This window comes from Perissodus microlepis, chromosome 10, assembly GCF_051167445.1.
Source record: "Perissodus microlepis isolate ML-2025 ecotype Zambia chromosome 10, ASM5116744v1, whole genome shotgun sequence".
In the NCBI taxonomy this organism is placed as follows: domain Eukaryota; kingdom Metazoa; phylum Chordata; class Actinopteri; order Cichliformes; family Cichlidae; genus Perissodus; species Perissodus microlepis.
The window spans coordinates 3,534,362-3,559,608 of NC_140470.1; the positions used below are offsets into that span (position 1 = coordinate 3,534,362).

General features: G+C 42.3%; 1 protein-coding gene across 1 annotated transcript; it reads right to left on the bottom strand.

Moving 5' to 3' along the window:
• Positions 1-1,774: 1,774 nt before the first annotated feature.
• wscd1b (WSC domain sialate O sulfotransferase 1b) lies at positions 1,775-20,661 on the bottom strand. Its single transcript, XM_084941506.1, has 9 exons — positions 20,405-20,661; positions 18,736-19,384; positions 12,788-12,902; positions 11,559-11,743; positions 6,369-6,490; positions 5,350-5,527; positions 4,749-4,913; positions 4,442-4,642; positions 1,775-2,591 (listed from the first exon to the last, which is right to left on the bottom strand). The coding sequence occupies exons 2-9, from the start codon at positions 19,127-19,129 to the stop codon at positions 2,239-2,241; spliced, it is 1,713 nt and encodes a 570-aa protein (XP_084797632.1). The 5' UTR covers positions 19,130-19,384; positions 20,405-20,661; the 3' UTR covers positions 1,775-2,238.
• Positions 20,662-25,247: the final 4,586 nt, after the last annotated feature.

A 25,247-nucleotide genomic window follows, 5' to 3' on the forward strand; every position in this document is an offset into this window, starting at 1 on the left:
AAATGACTGCCAATTTGTGTGAGACTGGATGTCCCAACAAATTCAGCCTAACTAGTCTACTGTTTAATGTGAAAAGAAGACTCCAGGATCCCTCATCAGGTAACTGTTAGTATCAGAATGCATGTGTCCGCGATCATAAATGCACGAGTGGTGTCCCAGAAAACGTATTTGCTGTCCAACAGGAACAGTGGAGCTGAACAACACTTTGTGAACATGGAGGTAAAGACCTGGCCTGTTGAAGTAATGCAGTCTGGACATGAAAGAGAAATTTGTTTGACCACAATAACAGCAGTCTTGTTTGGCACAAATGAAGGGGAACTATTCTGGAGAGTAATTTTGAAGCATAGACATGTTCTTGTTTGGGTTTGCTTTGCTGCCTTGGAGACTCAGCAGTTGGTTATTCATCTATGAACCCTACATCCTTTGAAAAACAGGCTAGTAAAAGCTATCCACGATGGACTGCAAGTAGACGATTCAACGGGACAAAAATACTGGTTCAGAAAGAAGGCAGAGTCATTGGCTGGTTTAGTCACAATGCAGATTTGAAACCCATCACACTGTTGGAGGGTTTGAGAGAGATGTAGCACGTGGACGGAATTTCTAAAACAACTTGCAGCAGACTGATCTCAGACACTAGCTGATATTTAAGCCACACGGTGGCTAAAGGGGACTTATTTGTTTCATAGAAGATGGATATATATGCATGTATCCACCTGAAACAGCATATTTTCTTTCTGGTGTTAAGAATACCATCCTAATCCGAACACTGGACGGACTTCTTTTTCATGAGTATGTGTGTGAATGGAACAACACACAAAGTTTCTATTGTAATGTGATGTTGGTGTGAGGCTGTGCTTTGTGTTGTCTGGAGAATCTCCCCTGTAAAACCACCTCGTTAGCAGCAGCATGTCCACCTTCTTGCATTCTGTCTCTTTTTTCTGTGCCTGATTTTAGAAGCTTTCTACTGTCTCAAATCTTCTCTTTGTACTCACCTGTATGTTCTGACGTACTGTATCAGACAGGTGTTGGTGGGGTTATCTAGTGTTAGCGGACAAAGAAGAGGTCCCGATTGTAGATATTGTCAGCAGTGAAATGGGATACTTGTTACAAAAACAAAGTTCTAAGTGGTTAGTAGTCCAAAATGAGCTCATAGAAGCAGGGACTGGATTTTGGAGTAAAGCTTACATTCACATGTGGCTGATAGAGGAGGCAAACATTTAGCTCGTTGCTGGAATCAGTTGTTTGCATCTCTGTTGCAGTGAATGAACACAGTGACAGCAGCCCTGCATGAATCTTTCATTTTCAGAGGTGTTATTTTTTTTAGCAATGTCAGAGAGGTGCTGATTGTGCTACAGTTTCTGAGCAGTCTATGGTGAAATTCATTCAATTTATGTCTCCTTGATATATTTCATATTAATATCAGATACAAGAACGTGACTCAAATAAAAAATAAAAATGTAATGGTGAATGCAGAGAAAGGAATTTGCACCAGTGTTTGTAGTACTGATAGATGCAAATTCAGCCACAAGGTGGCACTGTTCTCCCAGGTTATTCCAGGAACGATTGAAAAACATCTGCACTTCTGGAATATGCGAGTCCTTTGCTAAGAGATCTACAGCGCACACACGTGTTTGCTTTCTTTGTGACAAGCTGAACAGCAGATACACAAACCCTCCCAATGTCACCTTTGAAATGGAGACACACCTGTCCTCACCTGGTAACAATAAAGTGAGACACGTTTCAAGTGATGCCAGTGTACGCAACTGCACCCAGCTCAAAGTAAACGCATTTAATGAAATAAAATGCTAATAGAAACATTTCATACAGTTTGGAGAAGTTTTCATTGTCATCACCATATTTCTGAGTTCATGTCCATATAACAGCATGCAGCAGCTCTGAAGGACACACAGATACATCCAGATCTGCTGGCTAACAAATCCTTTCTGAGTAATCATCATATTTGCTGCTTGCATAGAGGCAGTCCTGGCCTTGACGCTTTCATACCTGTTCTCTGTAGAATTTCACAATGAACTGAAATGTTTCTCCAGTGACCTCTAAAGAGTTTCTCTGATTCTACGGGCATTCACAGTGTGACTGGCTTATTAAAGAGTCAGGTGGGCTTCTTACATTAGCCAGCGTGTGTCTGCTCCCCACGTAGCACTCGGTGGAAACCTTTCCTCTCACACACCTCTGCTGTACCAGTCATTTAAAGAACTACCTCGTGACCTTTTCACATCATCATCTGGGGAGGTAATCTTGTGGAAGTCCGCTAAAGTTCCTGCTCTGCAGCGCCTGGTCAACAGCATGAATGTGGGAGTCAATCATCTGTCTCATGTCGGGAGTGAATGGGTCAAAAGAGGGCCGCTGAGCCCCTGAGCGTTTGAAATGCCCATCTTGGTTGCTCTCTGCACACAGAAACCTCTCCTCTGTCATAGTGACGTTTAGAAAGGCTGTGATGAGCCGGAGCTGGGGGAGGAGATCTCGCTGCAGCTCCTCATAATGCACCACCAGGAGGCGACGGCCAAACTTCAGCCAGCTCACAGCATGAGATGCCCACCAGGGGGCATAGCTGGAGACAAACTCTGGCCATTCTGCAAGTGAAAGAGGGTACAGTTGGATTATTTATAGCTAATTTGATCAGGAATCACACATAGACGTTGGATTTTATCAATATAGTGCATGCTCCTCAGAATTTTCATTTTTGTGTCTGTGTCAGTGTTGAAGGAACTGATTGCAGAACTAAGTAAAAAAAAATGTACGTGTCCAAAATGATCATCTGAGTGAATGTTTATCTGTGTGAATGTGGAAGATGGGACTCAGCTGGTTATGACACAAACTATGGAAAAAAATATGCGTAAAAACTGTGGAGAGCTCCACTGTGTGGATATCAAACGGCAGTACAACTTCAACATAGTTACTCCCAAGGTGAAGACTATAAATCAAATGATTTCATGCACTGCAATCAGATGATAAACATCATTCATCATTGTGTGAAAAAAAAGAGAAACTGGAATGTCAGCCAGGAAGCAGGCAGAGAGGAGACAATACAGCATGTGTGTGTATATGCCTGTGGTATAGACAGGCTGGCTCGTTGTTGGATCTCACTAACTGGTTGTGGAACTGGTGTTTTATTTTGTTTGCGTTTTTTGTGTAAGAGCAGCCAATAGCCACATACAAGGGTTGATGAAGCGCCTTGAGGCGACTTTTGTTGTGATTTGGCGCTATATAAATAAAATTGAATTGAATTGAATTGAATTGAATTGATGAGCGCATCGAGGTGTTTTTAAGCTTGGGACTCAACTGTGACTGAAATGAGATATTTTAACTTTTTTTCTATAACATTCATTACGTTCTTAAACTATACATGAGACATTGTAGTTACATTTTGTAAGAAACAAAGAAAAAACTGTCAAGAAGTAATGCGGCATGGTGATGGTTTAGCAGCATGATGCCACAGCAGCAGCTTTCAGTCCACACTCATCTGTATTCTGCATTATCCTCAGAACACTCTGTCAATAGCTTTCAGTGGGACCAAGAAACTGCTTTTTCACTGTCTTTTGAAAATGAAATATTTTCAGTGCTGTGAGCAACATGAATGTTGTCTTCTTTAACCCCACGGTATGGAGTGGAGACATTTAAAAACTCAGAGCAAATAAAAACTATTAAATAGGTGAATGTAGTCCCCGTAAACTCATTTCAGTTCAAGCGACTTGTAAAAAAGTTGAATTAAAACCTGTGAGGAGAGATATTAAAGAGACGATGTTGAGATCTGTTAGAAAAAAAAGTGAAAAGCATAAAGCTACGACCAACCAAGAACCTTCTTCCTGTGAAATGACGACCCTAACCGCAGCGGCGCCAATAACGAGATTTACGATCCCGCAAAGGTCCGCCTGCGTACACGTTTACGGTTTCAACCACTCCTATCCAGCCCTCCAAGATTCCCATTGCTTCTGATTGTCACAGGTAATGCAAGCATCTGCTTGGAAAGCGGTCTCCTGGCTGGAGTGGACAGTGAACACATCACCTATGCTCGACCATAAATCTCGCTATACCGCCCAAGTATGTGGGAACAATATGACCATGCAGAGACTCGCCCAAAAAGCCACAAACGAGACACAATGAAGGGTGTGATCTGATGTCTGCTATGCCTGAATGCTACATTCCATTTTTTAGACTTTACTCAACGGATAATTATTTAGTGGGACAAAGTAAAAAGACAACTTTTGAACAAAGTTTAGACAAAGTTTGACTTTTCTTAAAGGGTGGCTGTCTGGTGCTCAGGAGTGAGTCTTGAGTGCTGGCCTGTAAATATAAAGGTGTTTCACGACGTTCATCTCTTGTCTACTCTTGTTGTATCATCAACAGCAGGACATTATGCAGCAGTAACTATAGCAACCTTCAGCTGAGCCATAAACCACTTCATTCTATTGGACTACATCACCTTTACTCTTCCACTGGGCATCTGTGGCGTGTCCTAAGTGTCCGGCGCACTTGCGGTTGAATTCAGCCATTAAGGAGCGGTAAGGGTTGCGAATCAGCAGGATGGCAGAGTCAAACATCTCAATTTCTTTCTGCCCACTTTCATGGGTCTTTACGCAAATGCTGCGGCCACTCTTCCAGTAGTCCTTCTCGCCTTTGAAACCTGGTACCAATGAATAAATGAATAGATAACAGTCAGCTGTAGGGCAATATTTCATCAAGCACCCACTTAAACTCTCATTTCAGGACACGGACTGTGCTCTCCACACCTCTGTTGTACAGCGTGCCATCGAAATAGAAGCTGCCAGTGTAGTAGCCGGTCACAAGCTCGATCAGGTGTCGTACCCAGGTGTTGCCTGCCCCGGGAAAACTAGAGAGAGCCACAAGGGAACTGGATCTTTGAGGCAGAAACATCCTCTCTTTGCACCTGGAGTCTGGAAGCACAATTTTTTTGTTTCAGCTGTTGTATATCAGCAGAATATCAGAATATATCAGAATATGTATGAGAATATATAGTATGTATTGTAGCAGAGAGCCTGAAATGGAGTTTTTTCTTTACGTGGCACAAATTGCAGTAGGATTGCAAGTCACAGATCAGAGCTGAAATTTGGGATGAAGACTGTTTTCATTTTTACTAAGCATCTGACCCCAAGAAAACAACACAGTAGTCACAGAAAGTCTCTCAGTTGGGACTTTGTTCCTTTTAGGAACCTTTTAGAATTAAAGCAAGACTGGAACTTTAGCTACACTGCATGATCAGCAAAAAATGACTGACACGGCACAGTGGGATGGGCTCAAAATAATACGTTTACAAATAAAAACACGTGCAGATGACTGACACATTTTTGCATTGTGTAACAAATATCTCACCAAGCACAGGGGTATGGTAAACTTGGTAGTGGTCAGGCTCTGCGGAGGCCGTGAGTGCAGAGGCGATGGTGTGGTTCCCCACACACTGCTGGTTGTCCGACTGCTGGTTGAGACTGAAAAGAGATGACGTCCATGTACAGAAACAGTGGGGTTTCTTGAACACAGCCAGTGGGAGCTCCTACAAACCAAAAGCACAAATGTTCTTCAGGTTGTCATATGACTCATCACACCAATTTTTCTCTCCAAAGACTTCTAATCTAGCTAAGGGTGATCTGTCATCTCAGCTCAGATGCCACCTGACAGGTGGCAGAGCAGTTCAGCCACTAACCAGAAGGTCGGTGGTTCGATCCCACGCTGCTCCAGTCTGCATGCCAAATATCCTTGGGCAAGATACTAACCCAATGTTGCTCTCCGATGCATCCATCGGAGTGTGAATGTGTGTGAATGTTAGATAGAGCACTTAAGAGCTTAGAAGAAGTGCTTGTGTGATTGGGTGAATGAATTCATTGTATAAAGCGCTTTGAGTGCTCGGACAGAGTAGAAAAGCGCTATATAAGAACCGGTCCATTTACCATTTACTCAGCTGAAAAAATCCGCAGAACATCCCAACTCTCTTATTTTTCCTCACTCTGCCAGGTAACAGGAGGTTAGAATGCTCAATGTCACAACACGAGGAAACTGGAGCGAAACTTTTTTGGAAATGATATGCATGCATAAACACACACCGCACGGTGAGAATTAATCATATTGCAGTCACTGCCAATATTTCTACCATCCATATTTCTGTTTTTTTGGAGGAGACACAGCTGCACAGAGTAAGATCTCAGTGCAGGATGCAGAGTATCTACATCTCATTACAGACACATTAAACCTAAAATATTCAGCAAAAATCCAGAGAGCTCTGTGCTCCTACATGTGTTCTCCAGGGAGAGAAGACAGCTCCCTGAGTGGAGAACCACAAGTAGAGTGTGCAATAAATTGATCATCATTTCTGTAATTTGCAGAGGAGAAATTCAAACCTTATCAGTGCACGTCTCGATGCAGGACTGCGTGGTTAGGTTCGGCTGAAAGGAGTAGACGGGGAAGGTGCCGATGATGCTTTTCAGCAACTTGAAGCAACCCCGGTAGTGCACATTTCTGACTGCAAGGAGGAAAAACGCACACGGGGATGATAAGGAATAGCGCTCTGCTAGTGACTGCAAAACACATTTGAAGGGTTTGCCTTGCTTTGGTCAACATTGGGGAGCATTTATTTCTATACAAACAAGTAGCAAATGTCAGATTTTCAAAGAAATGTACATGCAAAGGGTTTCTGCGATAATTATCTTTCCATACTTGGCTGAATTCTGGTACACAGTGTAATACATTCACAAGTCAGCTGCAAATCTCCAGAGACGCCGAAGCTTCCAGTCATGAATATTAATATTGTTTATGATCATCAGCTGCTTATATAATAGATTTGCCCTTGACTGCAACAGGAAGAGGGTGCAAATCTTTACACAAGTGAAAACAGTTTTTATAAGAAAAAGTTATGGATAATCATTATAGCTGGATTTGTCGTGGTCATTGTGGGGCTAATACACAATTAGTTTAGTTCAGTCAAGAGTTTAGTCATAAAACAAAGAAGAGTAATGAGCTGTCAAAAAGGTTTTAAAAGGAAAATGAAGCATTAAGGACCATCCAGAACAGCAACACAGGTTAAAAGCTTGACATTTTAAAAGTGGCAGATTAACTTTGTGCAACATCCTGCTAAGATAATACAACTTTAAGTATTTACTTAAATGTAAATGTCAAATAATATACAGTCAGAGGTTTATGTACACTCATCATGGGCATGAATGTCATGGTAATTTGAAGCTTTTAATGATGTCTTTGAACTGTTTGTTTTTCAGGGTGGAATACAGGATACGTCTTTAATGACTATAAAAATAAGTTTACATTTATTTTGGATTTTCCCTAATGCACACAGACTCAAAAGTACACATACAGGCTGAAGTACGTAGATATATACTCTTAAATATTTTAATAAGTGGTGCTAAAAGTTCTATGCTGATTTTTAACTTTTAACAAGACCAATGTAATTAACTCTTTGCTAGCAATCATGGTAGACTATACTGGTAGTTTCTCTTTGCCAGCACAAAAATGATTTAATTTGACAGACGTGACTGGACTGACCAAAACTCACAGCGATAACAGCAAGAAGGGGAACTGTAGATCAGCATGAGTAGCATGGTCTCTTACAACCATTTCTAAATAACTGCACATTCCAAGATCATCAGTTCAAACAATTTTATGTACAAGTTATATAGATGTGTCACCACTTTGCCAGGATATGGAAGAAGACCTAAACTCTCAGCCTCACCCACATAGCAGACAGGTCTGGCCCGGATCTGGTCTCAAGCCGGCACTGCTGGCTGACTTCTGGCATGGTAAGTGGTATGTCATCCAGATATGGGCCAGGCCCATGGTTTGGTTTATGTGGCCCAGGCTCATAGAAAGCAGATCTTCCCCAGATCCGGCATCAAGCTGGCACTTCTGACTGACTGGTGTCATGGCAGGGTGTATGTCAACCAGATGTGGGCCAGGTCTGGCAATGATGGCGCTATTTATGTTCCTATTTTAGTTAGAAGACCCAAATGCCATGTTGCAATACTATACTGCTATGGTATGGTTTCAAATGCAGGTTTGACAGGCTTGTGAGTGTACACTTTATCCAAAACCTAGTGAGGGTTTACTCATGTTCATCACCAGGTAGCTGTAGCTCAGGAGGTCGAGCAGGTCACCTACTGATCGGAAGATTAACGGTTTGATCCCTGGCTCCTCCAGTCTGCATGTCAAGAGTGTGAATGTGTATGAATGCAGTTAGGAAGCACTCAGTTTAGAGAAAGTGCGTGATTGGGTGAATGTGGCATGTTGTATAGAGCACTTTGAGTAGAAAAGCGCTATATAAGATTCACTGTCATGTTACTTTTGCACTATTATGTTCTGGCACATGTTGTTATCATATGGGCTGATTAAAGTACACATTAGGCTGACATCTGAGGCCAGAGCTGAAACTGTTCTGGGCCAGCACAGGACCACCAGTGTGTCTGCAACTGGCCTTGTGCTGGCCAATGTGTGGGCCACCTCTGGCAAACCACATCTGGGCCAACAAAGGGCCGTCATTCTGTGTGGTATGTGGACCATGTGTAAGCACATTGTGTGGGCCAGATCCGGGCCTTTCCAATTTTGCTATGTGGGCATATGAGAGGAAATCGAATGGGTGTATTCAGTAACCACCAACGCTCAAACCTGTCATGAACTGAAAACCGCTGGAACACCAGCGTCACTGTCTACAGTGAAGCAAGATTCACATTGCCATGGTCTAAGACGGTGTCGACCAGGAAAGAAATTCTTGCTTCTTCAAACTGAAATTTGCAGATGATCACAGAGATAAACTATTATGGTCAGATCAAAACTTTTGCTATTTCGCCATAATGAAAAGAGACATGTTTGGGGGTGACAAACCCAAGAACTGGACTTGACTCCAAAAAAATATCACCAGTCAAATTTAAAGCTACACTTGGCATAATACTGCAAAGAAGCAAAGGAGTGGAATAACAACAAAGCACAGTTGCCAGTTACACAGTAACACAATTTTGTCAAGATCATCTTCCCAGAGGAAGCAATGGCATGAAAAATAACAAAGAACAGGATGTTGCTGCGTTATATTTTTCTTATTATTTTGCATTACAAATACTACAACAATACCAGAACCAACAGGATTTGTCACTCATGCATGTCTGAACATCAACAGATGACAGCTCGCAGATGGCTGTCGCAGCAATGCAGCCCGCTTTCTAGGTGTGCATCAGACAAATATGATGACCGCAGGAACGGCGATGGAAGGATTTGTCAATTTAAACATCAGCCAAAGAAATGCTGACACATCTCAGCCAGTCTGTCACACAGTCTGAGATGACTCAGACAAGTGGAGAGTAAACACTATTACATGCTTACATTTTCTTACGGAAGGAGTTCAGTGCATTTTTTTTTTCTGTTAGTAGCATATTAAATGTTTGCTCATTATTTATTCATGGTTTAAATATGTGCTCGCTGTTGCTCCATTTATTACTTAATTTAGTTTGCATTAGGTGTAAACCTAATACAATGCATCATTTTAGTCACAAGTGGTATCGGTTCATTTATGCAAATCAGCTCAAGCTGTTTGTGTGTGTGTGTGTGTGTGTGTGTGTGTGTGTGTGTGTTGATGTACGGGCTGATAAATACCTTTTTATGATAATCCTTCTTGAATAAAGCCCCCACCGTTTCACACACCTTTCCCTTTCCTTCTGTAACACTATGCACTAAGACAAATCCTCATCCTATCCTGCTGTGCTTTTCATTGTAATTCACTTAACTTTCTTCTTTGCTCCTAGCTGTGAATCCCAAAAGTTATCTGATTCTTTGGTTCATATCAGACGTTTTCATTTTTCCGGAGTGGTTAGGTTAGACCAGAGATGGGCAGTAACGCATTACTTGTAATGCGACCACTTTTTTCAAGTAATGAGTAAAGTAAGTGATTACTATTGGAATAAAGTAATAGATTACTGTTACTTTCTAGTAAGCACGCTGCATTACTGCGTTACTAAACCATGATTTTGTTTGTGAAAGTGTCTCATGACAATGGCGTACGAGCGTGCGACGTCCGTGGCAGGAACAGCGAAAAATTAAACTTCAAATCTGATCAAGCACCCAGCACGCCACCACGGGAATGTGAAATTCCCATTCCCCTCCATGACATGACCGCTGCGGCTCCGGGCAAACCTCCACAGGCCCCACTCCTGCTAAACAACTGAAAACAGATTCAAGAGCGACAGGACTTAGTGCAGCTGAATCTTTGATTTTATTTATTTTCTGCTGTGTTTTACACAAAACATTATTTTATTGTATATCTTGGAAAATGCAGAAAATAGGTTTAAACGTTATATGCAACAATCAGAGACTGTTGGATACAATTTAATTTTTGCTTGATGCATAAAAGTTTAAAACTAATAAAACAATTTTTTAAAAGTGACTTTTCCATTTGATTCAATTTTATATGATGGATTATGCAGACAAAGATCGATTTTGGTTGAAAGGCCTAATGCTTTATTACTTATTCAGGTTGTGTATCATGTTTTTAAAAAGTATCTAAGTAATAAAGTAACTAATTACTTTTGAAAATAAATAATCAGTAAAGTAATGGGATTATTTTCTTGGAGATGTAATCAGCAATTAGTAACTAAGTACTTTATTCAAGTAATTGGCCAACACTGGGTTAGACAAAGCAAAGTTATGGTTAAGTATATGTAGATACATTTAGAGGAAGTAAATGACGATAAAACCTTCAAAATCTGAGTAATGTTGGGTGGTTCCAGACAAAAGATGATGAATGTGAAAGATGCTTCTCTGGTTGTGTCTCCAAAACAATCCTCCCTCATCGCATCGACAACGCATCCTCACTGACCAACAAAATATGAATAATGCACCGTGGAAGTGACACGCTGACCAACTTGACAACATCTCTAGAGCAGGGGTGTCCAACTCCAGTCCTCGAGAGCTACTGTCCTGCAGCTTTTAGACACATCCTTGTTCCTACACAACTGAATCAAATGAATGACTAGTTACCAAGCCTTTGCCAAACTTGATGGCATGCTGAAGAGGTAATCCAACAATTTGATTCAGCTGTGTGGGAGTTGGACACCCTGCACTAGAGAAAAGAAAACAACAAAAACTGATGGCAGTATACCTCTGAAACGTTGGATTCACCAAAGAAGAAAATGTTGAGTTGAGACAGTAGAAACTTTGGATCCTGTGGTACTAAATTCAGTTCAATTTAAACTCTGTTGTATTCATACAGCACCAAATCACAACAAAGTCCTTTATGTGGTAAGGTCAACCCTTACAATAACACAACTGCTATCTATACCAGTCATCTGATTGTTGGCGCTTTCTCTAAGTTAGTTCCTGGACAGAGGAATCAAATGTGCTGTATGTATAAGGCTTTGGTTGCACAGCGGCATGTGGCAGCGTTATAGATGGTGGTGTGGGGAGTGCATAGCTTTAACTTTTCTGTGTTGTTGTGTTTTGAGAATTTAACTTCAGTCATTTCTTCACTCATCTGCGGAGCCCGTGTAGGGTATAAATAGTAAACGGTGCCGTGTCTTCCCTGAGGGAAATCGACTCACATTTTCTGTGACCTGGCAGCTGCTCCTCCACCTTGTATATGGAGAGACGGCCCACGCCGCCACAGGGAGACCCCCTCTCACCCCGACACACCAGACTACAATCCTCTTCCGGAGCCCGAGGGCTGCTAATCCGATTCCCACAGTGGCACTCGGCTCCGTACTCCAGACCTGCAAACTGGTAACCACTGCACACACATACACACACACACACACACACTGATAGTTATTGCCCTAGCCAATGGCAATCCATAACCTGAAGCTATTGCCCTCTGGCTATGCTTTCCCACAGGACTTTCGATAACATTTCAAACTTAACTCAAAGTTTCCGGGCTTACACACACAGTTTCCCCGTGATAGCCATCAGTGCTTTTCATTCTGCACTCTCCTGACTGTGTAATGCCTTTTTCTGGCTGCAGTGCAGTCACCTCTGATCTGTACTTTACATATCAAGGCTCTTGTGACTCATCCCCCTTTCCTCTTCCTTTATCCAGGCTCCTTGGGAAAGACAGAGACCTCATCAAAACTGACCTTTTCATGTATGTCCTTTGAAGCTTGCTCATAAATTGCCTTGACTTTTTACTTTTGCTCATTGCGGTAATTGGCTCGCTCAGGTAACGAGACTGCCTTCCATGTGGACAGGCAGAGGGCGGGTTTGCATTTGAGATGGAAGCGCCAGCTATCCGCCTGGCAGCATCCATCTGTCCTCGGCTGTTCCCGTTTCACTGGGGATGCACTGCTTCCTGGCTGCTAACATATAAAAAGGAATAATTCAAGCAGGTCATTCTTTGAGTTGTGTTTGAAAAATTCCACCTGTCTCTACATGTTTAATAACAGGTTTGTTGAGGATGTGGCAGCGCTGATTACTCGGCTCACGCTGACCCAGTCAGAGACTTTCACACCACAGCACGTCCACAGGAAAAGCACATATCTAACCACTGATTTATTCACCGACTGCTGGACTCAGCTCATTAAGCGTTCTATAACACACACACAAACACCTCCCTTCTTCCTTTTTCTGCAACAGATCGAGCCTTCTGTCCTGGCCTGCTCTTCATTCTCCCCTCTCTCACTCCTCACCCCCTCATCTTTTACTGTCATCCAGCCACCTGGCTCTCCGCTATAGCTCAAAACACAGGAGGCATTCATGGAGGAGACTGAGATCCAAAGCATTTACTCACACAGCGAGCTTTCTGTGGTCCCTTCACAGGAGCCCGCTGTGAACGCATTACCTTTCCGAGCAGGTGTCTTGACACAAAGAACTGGTCATTTTGCGCAGGTCGTAAAGCATGGTCCCTCCCAGGGCTCGATCGCTGGCGTTGTGAAGGAAGCATCCGATGTAGGTTCCTATATGAAGAAAAGAAATGTGAAATTAAAATTCATTCAGGCAGAAAAGTCCTGTGGTGGCACTCAGCGTGCGCAATCACAAAACCAAGGCAGCTGAATGAAAAGTGCACATTTATGGTCAAATCTAATAATAAAACAGGAATCGGGTACTTGTCATTCAAGAAACGGACGGATTTCCAGCAACGCATTTTTTTTTCTTTTATTTGACCTTGGAATTTTCCCTTAGTTTTCGCCTATCGTCCTTTATTGGCCAAATTAAACTGAGTGACAGACTCATAAGGTATAAAAATAATCACCATTAGCACCACTGACAAACTAAATAATGTCCTACGTAGTGCCTCGCAAACTTAGAACACATTTGTTTTTTAAAATCAAACAGAAATGAGACAAATTGTGTATGTCCATGTTTGTGTTTGGTCCATGTTGCACACATACACACACGTTGACACACTCCTCTGCAACTTGATATGGCATCTTCGGTTTGGCTCCGGACACATTCTCCAAGACTGGCAGAGCCAAAACAGCCTTTGCGTCATCACTTACTCACAGTTATTATGCACAGCAGCATGTATCGTGAGCCATAACATCCAACTAAATTATAACATGGCAATGCTTGATTTATCCAGCAATGTAGATGATTGGTATTTCTGCATTACTGTGAACCTATTTACTTCCACTAGAATAAAAATCACCCGTGCAGAAAGAAGGATGTAACGCATAATAGGCTACAGCAGACTATTATGATGTGCTGACAAGATTAAGGCACCATATAAGATGTAACCCAGATTCAGTCTTTGATGTAATCCCTGTCTTTGCCACATTGCAACATCAAACTCTGCTCAGCTGACACATTAAAGTTTTCTTTATAAATTTCATTTTCAGCGTGCGAGGGAGCTGATGCATTTCTTTGTGTGCAGATTTAATTTCCATCTTCCTCCTCAAGTCTGACACTATTATGTTTTGAGGCCACATGCTAGATGTTGTTAGTCCTTTAGGAACTGAGTTTTTGGTGGATGGAGTGCGTGCACATACTTGGCTTTTAGGTTTATTTTGCAATCCCTAACATGAATTTACGTGTATCGATGTTTATAGGTTTTAAGGACATGAAGGGCTTGGCTTTCTGTTTTCACTTTACTACCAGTGGCGAAATAGGCCGATGCCAACTGGTCAAAGAGAGGATTTAATAAGTGTTAGAGGTGCATGTGACGGGGACTGATGGAATGTGCAGCAAGGTGAGCAGACAAGACGGAAACACGCAATAGGCTGTGAAATCTCTGGCAGGCCAAGCATCACCGTATCCAGCCTGTTGTGCTGGAGTCAGGAAGAAACAAATGCAGGAGTACAACGGTAGCTGCTGCCTCAAAGTACTGAAAGGCTGGGACCACCAAAGAAGAAACTCAAATGGCATCACCCAAGGTGATGCCCCCCTATGCCTCTCAGCCACCCGGCGGTGCAGGTCATTGTTTTAATCAAAGTGAGGAAGAGGCCCCGGGCAACAGCAGCTCAGGGTTAATGGAGGGAATCAGCCTGAATTCCCAGACATGATAGAAACGACTGCACTTTTGGCTTGCCACTGTGCTGCTTTCTTAAACACCAAGACAGATGGCTGAGCTGGAGCTGATTCTTCCCCGCAGGATTGGATGGAGGAGGCTAATGACAGGATGGCCAAGAATGAGGACATGTGCTGCTGCCACGGGTAGCAACTGTGTGTGTCCATTAAAGTCTGCTGAAGGGGGTTCATAGCCTCGCTGCTGGATCTACATACTAAAACCCTCACAAGTGTGAGCAGCGTCATAAAAAAAGGACAACAAAGAGGGTTTCGATGCATTACAGGCTGACCTGAGACAGGATGAGAGGAGGATCATCTCAACGGGGTGTCGGATGCTGAAAAACACAACACTCCTAAGACTGTTAAGACTTTTTCACACACACACTGCTGCCCTGAACTTGTCTAGACATTATGCGGAGGAGCTGCGTGTCAGAATGATGCATGCTCTATACAGCCGCCACTGCTCGCCTGAACCAAACCGAGTGTTTGCAGTAGTGAGAAAGCATTTAACAAGGACAAAATCAAGTGCAGCATTAATTCAGGGAAGCCACAAAGTCAAGCTCAGCTGCAGATTAACTGATTTCAGTAGCAGCACACATCCGATACACTTCCACATATCCAAATGGTTATTTCATAGAGGGCACGCTATTTAAGCTCCTTATCTGCAAACCCACCTTGTAACCGACCTCCTGCCCGGCTCCTCTTTTTCTGACTTAATCTCCTGTTTCTGTTTCTGACTTATTCGGTGTCATATCTGTTGTCACTGACGCCAGCTCTGTTCTGAACTGCTCCTCTGCCTAACTCAAACATTCCACATACCCGCATGGAAGGCTTCAGGAAAGAGCCATGGTGCAAAATATAAATTACTGCAGATGGAAATAGCTTTTCTTCTTCGTCTGAAGTTCAGAGTTGCCAGTCACATCACAGAGTTAATGCAGAGACCTATTACGTTCACATCAGACTCCCAGCGAAACCAAGGGGCAACTTGGACTCTTCCGTGTGCCTTTGGGCTTTGGGAGGACACGGAAGCATGAGTACAGACCACTGCACCGCTGCCACCTGTGTGTACAAATCACTTACAGCACTGAGTGAAACTTTGCCAGAGACTCAAATACTTTGTAATATCTCCATCTACACATCTCTCCTTATTTGTACTTTACATATAAATACATTTGTCACTCATTCCTGCAATGTGTAGGGTTTCCAGCAGCAGATACAAAGTATTATACATGTCTGACGTTTATTATAAAATGTTTGAACAGGTAGAGCTCCTGAATCCATGGATATATGAAACTGAAAATGCATGTGCAAACTTCTCCATCTGGCTGTGTGATGTTATTACTGCTACACCCTCTGCGTGAGAGCAGCCACTGAATAAAGATGGGATAAAGACTAAAATCATGAAAATGCCTTTTGGGATTTTGCACCTTTTTGGAAGTCCAGAGCGTAGCGGCACTGATATGTCAGCAGATTACAGCCAATAAATGAGCTACCATAGAGAGATATGTTTAACCACCTACACCTAGAAGAGTGTCTTGTCCTCACATTTGTTATTAAAATAAAAAAATCTCTTTTAAAGGATTTTTATTGTAAGTATTTGTTTTCATTATGTGATTAATACAAACAGGGGACGGTAACTCATGATCACATTTTTAAAATTCAGATAATGTGTGCTGGCCTGAAGCTTTTGGGCTTCAGTCCAGAGATTTAAGCCGTGAAATTTGGATAACGAGACTGTTTTGGATGGGTAAGAGCTGTTTAATGGCAGCCTACCTTGGCTGAACCACCTTATGATAGTCCTGATTTAGCTTCTTATTACTGCTTGACTCACAGTAAGTAGCAGCATTTCCCCTCTCCATTACACTGCCTATTCTACTAAATAGGAAAGCGCTTTTTAAATAATTTTAGACATGGTGCTGCAACTGATATTGATGTAACACTGTCTCTAAGACTGTACCTACTTTCATTATAATTTAATCTTTCGATTAACTCATTTGCTACCAAGTCAATTAACTGTCATAGGTTTTCTTTATTCAGCAAGTAGTCCAGTACACAAACGTTCACAATAGCAGCAATCACATCTCATTTGAGGAGCTGGAACCAGCACATCTTTCTGCTTTTCTATTATTTTGACGACACATTTAAAGGTTTATGCAGAAATATTTTCCTTTTGCAGAACTTTAGATGAAAATAGTGATGCTTGTTTTATCTCGCTACACTAAATATGAAGGTAAAGACCGTAGGCTGCTAGATTAGTGTAAAAACAGCTAGCATGGAGATTGCTACTTTGGTTCTCATTTGAGGTAAGAAGGCCAAATATCAGTAAAGTCTCCAGTTAACATTTTTCACCTTTCTGTGTGTGTGTGAATCTGCCATCATGGTGGAGTTTGTTTGCTTAACACAAAAACTAAATGGTGACTTTGTGGGGTGCCATTTACAGAAATGCTTTTTGATCAGAAGCAGTGACTTCTTGGAATCAGTCCACTAGAGGTTCAGTGAGATATTTCTTGCCTCAAAGTCCAGCAACAGCAGCTGGAAGCTGCTGACAAGACCCACCAGCGTCTGGTTTTTATGTTAAGCTAGGCTAAAAATGTGTTAGTCATGGTGGGAAGTGACTGCAGCAGACGGCTGTCCATCCACGAGCCTGCTTGTGCTGGAGGTTTCTTCCTGTTGAGAGGGATTTTTTTTCCTTCCCACTGTCACCAAGTGCTGGTTCATAGGAGGTTGTCTGATTGTGGGGGTTTTCTCTGGATTACTCGAGGGCCTCTTCCTCACATGATAAAGCACCTTAAAGTGACACTTGTTACGATTTAATGAAATATAAAGACAATTTAATTTAAATGTATTTATTAAATATTGCATTTACATGTAAATGATTTTCATTTCAGTGTCAAATACATGTTGTGGAATTCGAGTGATTGCTTCATTATTATCTGGACTGATATCCTGAAATAATGCATATACTTGGTTTAGAAACGGTGTCAAAAATACGCTTTTTTCTAAGCCCTTCAACCGGCTACTTTCACAGGGCCTGTGGCACAATAGACTTGGGTAATTGAATTCTGTGTCCTGGGTAATACTTTTTAAAAAAGACCCTTTGCCAGATGGCTGTTACTGAAACTGATCTCTTTCTTGCCTCAAACATTTTTCATCTGTATTACCCTACTTAGTGACTGAATGGTCATGTAGTGTCTGTTTAAAAAAAGGATTAAGAGCTTTTACGGGATGCTTTTCAAGAATGGGCTGAAAGAACAAATGTTCCACCGAAGGTAATTCCAATGTATTTATCATTTCAGCAAAATGGCAAAGGCGCTGACAGGCACAGTTAAACAATAGAGTAAATCTCCATGGATATCTCAAAGTACTCAAGTAATGGTGAGGGCTCCTTAGCAGAGAGTGCAAGTAAGAAATTATATCGTTTTTTTAGCTTCATAATTACTAATTTATTTTCTGGAAGCTACTTTAGTGCTCGCCTGCCTTTTTTTTTTTACTCTTCTGGTTTCGAGAGGATCAGTGAGCTCTATCTTTCATCTACAAGATCTGAAGCAACCAAATGTAAAATGTTATATAAATGTATAATGAAGCTCTTCTAAATGTTCTAAGGTCATGATTAGCTGTTCATAAATGTCGAATGAAGCTTGTTGTGAGTGCACTATGTGAGTCCTGTGCAGAGAGTGCGGTTTCCCAGCCCCTGGCCATCTGAACAAAAAAGAAAGCCCAAAAATAGAAAATAAACGTGCATATGTGCTCCTGATATGTTGTTCACGGGGAAATCCGTCGGCTCAATATGCTCATAGGGTATTTTAGTCACTTTTCCCCCAGAGTGTTGTCATAGACTTTGTAATATATGTTTTTAATTTAATGGCAGAAGAGTTGTCCAAGCTTGGCCACGGTCACCTGTGTGGCCTTCCTACAGTTTGTGAGAAGGCCACACAGGTGCAAGTCAGTGACATAGCAGAGGTCCCGGTGTTTTAGAAAAGCAGATCTAAAATGTGTTAGAGTGTTTAAAATCCCAGCTCTACATTCTCAGCAGAAGTCATTGGAGAAGATCTTTCTCCACGTAAAGAATCGTGCATTTGTCATGATGCACGTTAATGGCATTAACACTTCACTGGCACACTAATACATCTAAATAGGGCGATGCAGTGACCAGTGCTTGTTTTGTCTGCTGGCTAGTTAGCTATACTAAAAACAGCAGTGAACCTTGTCAAGCCACAAGTGATAGAGGCAGGACAGTGTCAGCTCAATGTGCAGACAAATTCATAGCTGTGCACAGTTATTTACCTTTGTGCCTGCTGCTTCTCTGGACAGAGACTCTTTGCTCTGGACTCTCTGGCAGCAGACTGTGAAACCAGCGATGATGCAAGTGTTGGACCCCCAGGCTTCGGGAAGCAGTCCAGTGTCGCCCTCCTGCCTTGGCTCCCCCTCCAGACGCAGCCTGAATGGCAACCCATCTGGAGCGTGCCCTCATGCCCAAGCCTGCAGTCCTGAGGGCAGTAGGAGGTGCAGAGAGGGACCACAGGGGGGGCAGGCTGGCCAGGTTTGGCTGAGCCACTCTGATGCTGGAGCGCTGTAGAAGCAGGATGCTGCCTGCCATCAGATAGGCGATGCCCAAGCAGAGCAGCAGCATTTGAGCCCGCTTCAAGAGGCAGTGCAGCTTGTAGAAGGGTGCCACCATTCCTATACCGTTTACTGTCTCGCAGCTCAGTGGAAGGCCATTTGACGAGTAAGGAGAGAGAGCAGATCTGTAACCTACTTAGAACTTCATAATAATGACAAGACCTGTAGGATCTAGCAGAGGTGCACACATTGTCTTGGTCCTTTTGGAGCCACAGAGTCTGAGATCAGCAGTGTAACAATGGATGTATCACACCAGAAAGATTTAATATCCAATGCTGTGGTCAGTGACTCCAAGGGGATCCTTGGGTGTAAGCTGGGGGGAGAAAACAGAAAAAATAGCAGCAGCTAGATTTAATGCAAGCGTATTTCTCTATATGTCAGCACAATGAAAAGGAAAAGATGAACCCGACTGGTGAATTAGATTCACGGCTTATGTTGACATATTGGCTTGTGTTTCTGTCTTGCAGCGTCTTGCAACAAATCCCATGGTGCTGCTCCATTGCTTCCATTGTTCGCATTTGTTTTTATATCATATTGCTGCCCAAAGTTGCGATTCCTGATTTTAAAATGACACCGAACTTTTGTGGTTTCAAAGTGCATTCTTGACCTTATCTCCCAGCTTCCAAATCTCAACTATCTCACTGAAAAAAATATCATGTGATTAAAACTGTCTGGAGAGCGCATTATGGGTGCTTATGAAATGGGGATTATCATAGCAGTGTGCGCAGACAAACTCTTGCCTCATCCGTGGAGAGATGAATAAGTGATGAGTGGGGGAAAACATGCAAAGATGAGATGTTGAGGATCGCTGAATATGTAGGCTAAAAACACTGTGGTGTTCGCAGTGTTCTCTGAAGCCTGACACTTTGACTGAAGAGTGGAGCAGTGAAGTGAACATCCGATGAGATCCATTAATGCCTCGTTGTCTCGGTGGCCGTCACACACCGTCATGCCCTTCAGCTCTACTTTTCATCTCAGGCCTTCTAAGACACACTCCACCCCCCCTCAAAAAAGTAGGGGTGCGGTGATGCTCCCTATGATAGAAGCAACAGTTTGCTCAGTGAACAGTCTCCGATCGTGTCCAAGTGCCCAAGTTATGTTCAACTCCACGTTTTTACGCGTAAAATAACTCGCGGTTGTGTATTCGAGGTGAAAAACAAAGACGCGTGGCTGAATTGATTTAGTGGAACGGGATGGCAGGTTGAAAGGCAAATGAATCACAAGCGAGAGTAAACACGCATCACCTATTTAAGAAGCCGAGGTCTTCCATCTTAAAAGCCCCTCACTGTGCCTCCACCATTTACAGTATTGAATGTTGGACCATGCGGCTTACCTTCAGCACCGGAGCGGCGCGGCATCCTTCCACTGCGCGATCACTAATCAGTTTATAGCCGTTAAGATCGCTGTTTTCCTCGCTTTATTGTGCACCGAGTGTGTCCTCGGCGTTTCCCAGAGCTGTTATATAAGCTCGCTCTCCCTCTCTCTTTCTCTCTTTCTCTCTGCCAGCGCTGCTTTCCGTCGCCCCGAAAGGCTGGCACGGCGATATAAAGCGCAGGCAGTACGTGTGTATGTGCTTGTGTGTCAGAGAGAGAGAGAGATACAGAAAGAGGAGGTGATGGGGACGAGAAGGAGGGGTAGTCGGTCTCATTTGCATTGGTGATGTGGACGCGTCACAGCTCCTCCACCGTGCAAACGGGAGTCGTGTCCAGCAGTCCACAGGCTTTACTGCACATAAGGAGGGCCTTAAAAGGCGTGCAAAGGCTATGCTGAAGCCCATCTCCATACACTGAGCTCCATGCCCACAGTGCACTATGTATTGAGGTACAATGCAGAGGGCGGCGGGGCAATAAAAGCCCACGCTTGAACCATTTGAAGGACGTTTCTGAAAACGCCACAGAATAATCAGATCCACGTCTAAATAAACAAACTAGGACTGAATCTGACAATATCAGCATTGCTCAGAGATCCAGAGCACAAATCACGCAGTGGTTCCCGCGCGTGTGGCCCTACAGGTTAGGCTCGTTGAAGCACTTAAAGAACTGCCGTGACTCACGCGTCAGTCAAGCGTGGATGACGTCCTAGCACTACAGCAGCACAGTCAGAGCCTGGCCTCCGTGTTCCTGCCACCAACAATGCAGAGCAAAGCAGTACTTAAATGCCACGGTAGCTGTGTTCACGACTGAAGGTAAAGAAAACAACCACACTTACCCGTGAAGTTACCGAGTGATCACATAGTGGAAAGCTATTTCGTGATTTATTAATGAATTATGCAATAAAATATGAATCTGCAATTTCATTTACAAACGACCTTTTTATTATCTACACATTCATAAAGTAGGCCAATTCATTATTTGATCATTTAACTGACAATAAATAGAAGAATTATATATACATAAATTCCTAAATGAACTAATAAATGAATTAATAAATACTTTTTTTGTACTTGTCCTCCATCATAATATGTTTATGTTCTTACAAATGGTTTTTCTGTCACATCAGCTTCTTCTTCAACTGGAAGGAGGTGTGTTTGTTAAGTAACAGGTGGATGCTGGTGTCTGTAGTTGCTAGCTTTGCTGGCTTTACAGTACCTCTATGATTTGCTTGTTGTGCCGTTGGTTTTTTCTAGATCATATTTATTGCAGTTACAATGCAGTCTGTTATCATTTAGACCAGGGGAACTCCAGGCCTCAAGGGAGGGTGTCCTGCAGGTTTTAGATCTCACCCTGGGTCAACACACCTGAATCAAATGGTTAGTTCATTACCAGGAATATGGACAACTTCAAGTCATTTAAATCAGCTGTGTTGGATCAAGGACATATCTAAAACCAGCAGGACAGTTTCCCTACCCCTGATATAGATGGTCATGAATGCAGCTTGAAAACCTGGCTGGCTAGCTTTAGCAAATAACTTAGCATTGCACTGTCTCACCCAAATATGACTGCTTATGGGGACCAACATGAGAGCAACAAATGGTCATCTGTAAATCTTTGAAATGGCGCTTTACAAATCAGACGTCAATTGTCTTCCACTTTTCTAATTTGGGAGGCAATCGCTAACCATTATAGGGCGAGAGGCAAGCTACACCCTAGCCAGGTAAGAGTCTATTATAGGGCTAACAGAGAGAGAGAAATCCATTCTCACCTACAGTCACTTAGAAAGCATCAAATCACTTAATTACCCAGAGAGATCTTGTAAACCCGCACAGAAAGGGTCAAGCCTGATGGTGCATTTAAACCTTCAATTCTAACCCAGGACCTTGTTGCAGTGAGGCAAAAGTGCTAACCACTACGCATCCATGCTGCCCACGTCACAAAAGATTTGGGAATTTTGATATGGTCTATGCTCTGCCCAACCCAAACCATCACACAATGGCAGATACTTCAGTCATGAGAGTGCTGGTAACATATGAGTTATAACAGCTTGTAGAAGACAAATCACCCACAGGGTCACAGGTTGTTTGTAGAAAGAGCAGTATTATATATTTTGGAAACATCCAGTTGTTAAGACACTGTTGTCATCAAGGCATAATGAGGCCTCTAACACGATGAAGAATATTTTGCAGTGCACTGGGATTTAATGTCTCTTGGAGATATGTAATGTCACACCTCTTAAACAATTTTCCCAGTAAAATGTAATAGCTGCTCCGATGGACTGAATGGAGCTGAAATATTTGACAGAGCAGGTCTATCTTGTTCAGCTGGGGTTTTTTTTAATTTTCTTTTAAATTTAATCCTACTTTGTGTAACAGATGGATTTAGACAAATGCTGGAGTCTGACTATTTGTCTGATCCAAGATAAAGTCTATCTCCATGCGGTTTATCAGTGTCTTGTAGAGGATGTTGTTATTTGTGGTGTTTGTTCTTGTAGTCATTTAAATAAATTCTCATGCTCCAGTTTGTATGCACTTGGTTGTAAAGCACATTGAGCTGACTGCAAATTAAATGTGTTATATAAGTAAAATTTCATTGATTTGACTTCAAACTACTGCGTGCTGTTTTCTTGGTATGTTCTCTAGTGGGAAAAAGCTGTAGTAAGCCGTTAGCTTGTTGTTCCCCTGAGTTGTCAGGTGCTTTGCTGGAGGTTTGTTGCACATCCACTTTATAAAGAGCGACAGTGCCTCCCCCACCGAGCCAGGCACTCCTGTTATTATTCCAATCAGCATTAATATTGCTTGATCTCAGGCTTTCTCCCTGTGGTTATAGCTGCTGTTGAGCTGCAGACTTGTGCAACTCGTCCTCTTTGCATGGACAGCTGCAACCCCCCCCCCCTTATAAAAAAAAAAATCCACAGGAGTCTGTTGAGGAAGGACAGAGTAAATCCACGGCAGTCTGCCTGCTTGTTTTCATTATTTTTTTCCCTTTCAGTGTCCTCATCCGTCTCTTCTCCCAGCCCCTGCTTGCTTTTTCTGAGACACAGAGCCATCTGTCCCCAACATTGCAGTCGATTTAACCTTATTCAACCCTTAAGGTCAGCTCGCTTTCACTCAGACCATCACAGAGACAGGATGGTGGAGCTGTCAGTCAGCAGTCCAGACAGCGGAGCTCATCTCCCTCATCTCTGCCTTTCTGTGCTGCCTCACAGGCATTGATCACCTCAGACAAGACAGAAACACTTGCTGCTGTCTCTCTGCAGCACAATGCCTCAGTCTCTGCTCTATCCTATAATTCTGGCTCTCTGTTCTAGAACACTGCCATTCCTCTTTTTCAAACAGACAGCAGTGTTAAGTCTTAATTTGAAGCTGTTGCTTTATAATCATGGAATCTTTGTTTTTTCCTACAGGTACTTGAAACAGAGTCTTGTAGGGAAGCATTTGTGTATGCAAATGGATTTGCTGTAGCTTAAAAAGCAGGATAAAATGTGCACAGATGCATAGTAAATATTTAGGTTTTAGTATGGATTAGTGTCTGCCTTTAATGGAGGGTTTGAGTATTTCAGATGATTCAGCAAGAAGAGTTTTAGGATCAGTAAACCAATGTCAGAATGGTGGATTTTCTACTTGTGTTTTCCACTTTGAAAATATGGTTTTAGTTTTACAGTAGGTCCATAAACAAGCAGCATTTGAACACAGTCCATTATTCTGTGCAGTCTCTGTGACTTAGATCAGTCAGCTTTACTTTGAACAGTGACATTTTTGTGTTTTTATCACATTGTTGTGTATCTACAATCACAAACCTGTAATAACAATAATATTCATCCACCCTCTACATGCACATAAATCAGACATATAGGTTTATGGTTTCACTATGGTCTCTGTATTCTAAATAATGGTGGCACATATTTGGTTTACACCATTATGTCATCAATGGATATAAATGGCAACAGTTACTTTTTGTCTGTCTTTTGAGTTACCCGTCTGCTACATCAGTCCATCCTGGATTAATATAAGAGGAGGTGGAGCTGGTTGAAATGCAGAGAAATGGCCTGAACCATCTGCTGCGACAGCATGGGGGAATGAGTTTCTTTGTGCCGACTTTCTTGTCCTTGTGGTGTTTTTCCCTTCGTGTTAATAAGGTTTTGCACCACTGAGTTCTCTCTTCCTTGGGCAGGTTATTGTTATTATTATTATTTTACATCATTTTTGTCTGTTTGAGGTACAAGAAAACCCACTTTTCGAACGTTACTCCTGTGCCTGAGTGGTTGTTTATTTACAAGAATTAATGACCAGCATAAAAATTAATGTTCATATATCTGTATAGCTTAAGTCATATGTGCTACATTCAGGTACACTGTCATTAACAGTCGTGGCCTTTGCTCTGATGAGTGTTCCTTTTCCATATGTTTCTCATGCCCAGTTTTTAAGTTATTACGTTTTTGTTTTATGAAATTCAGCCTCGTTGTATGATCTTGCTCATAGAAAGGCACATAGACATGCAAACAGGACTTTAGGCATCTCTCTACCTCAGCCTCAGCTACTGCTTGGTGAAAGGATAAAAACAATAATGAATATATTGTAAATAATACATGAATAAGTATTATAGTACTACTTTGCCATCATTTATTGAACATTCTGTCTCATCTTTACCACAGTCTTTAATTTTTCATCTTTGATTTGATCATCTTTCTATTAATATTAAAAATATCATCTGACATTGTATTCAGCAGTTTGCCACCAATTCCTGTGTCAACTTAGAATTTTAATCTGGCTTTACTTCACAGCACGTCTCCTTAGCAGAATC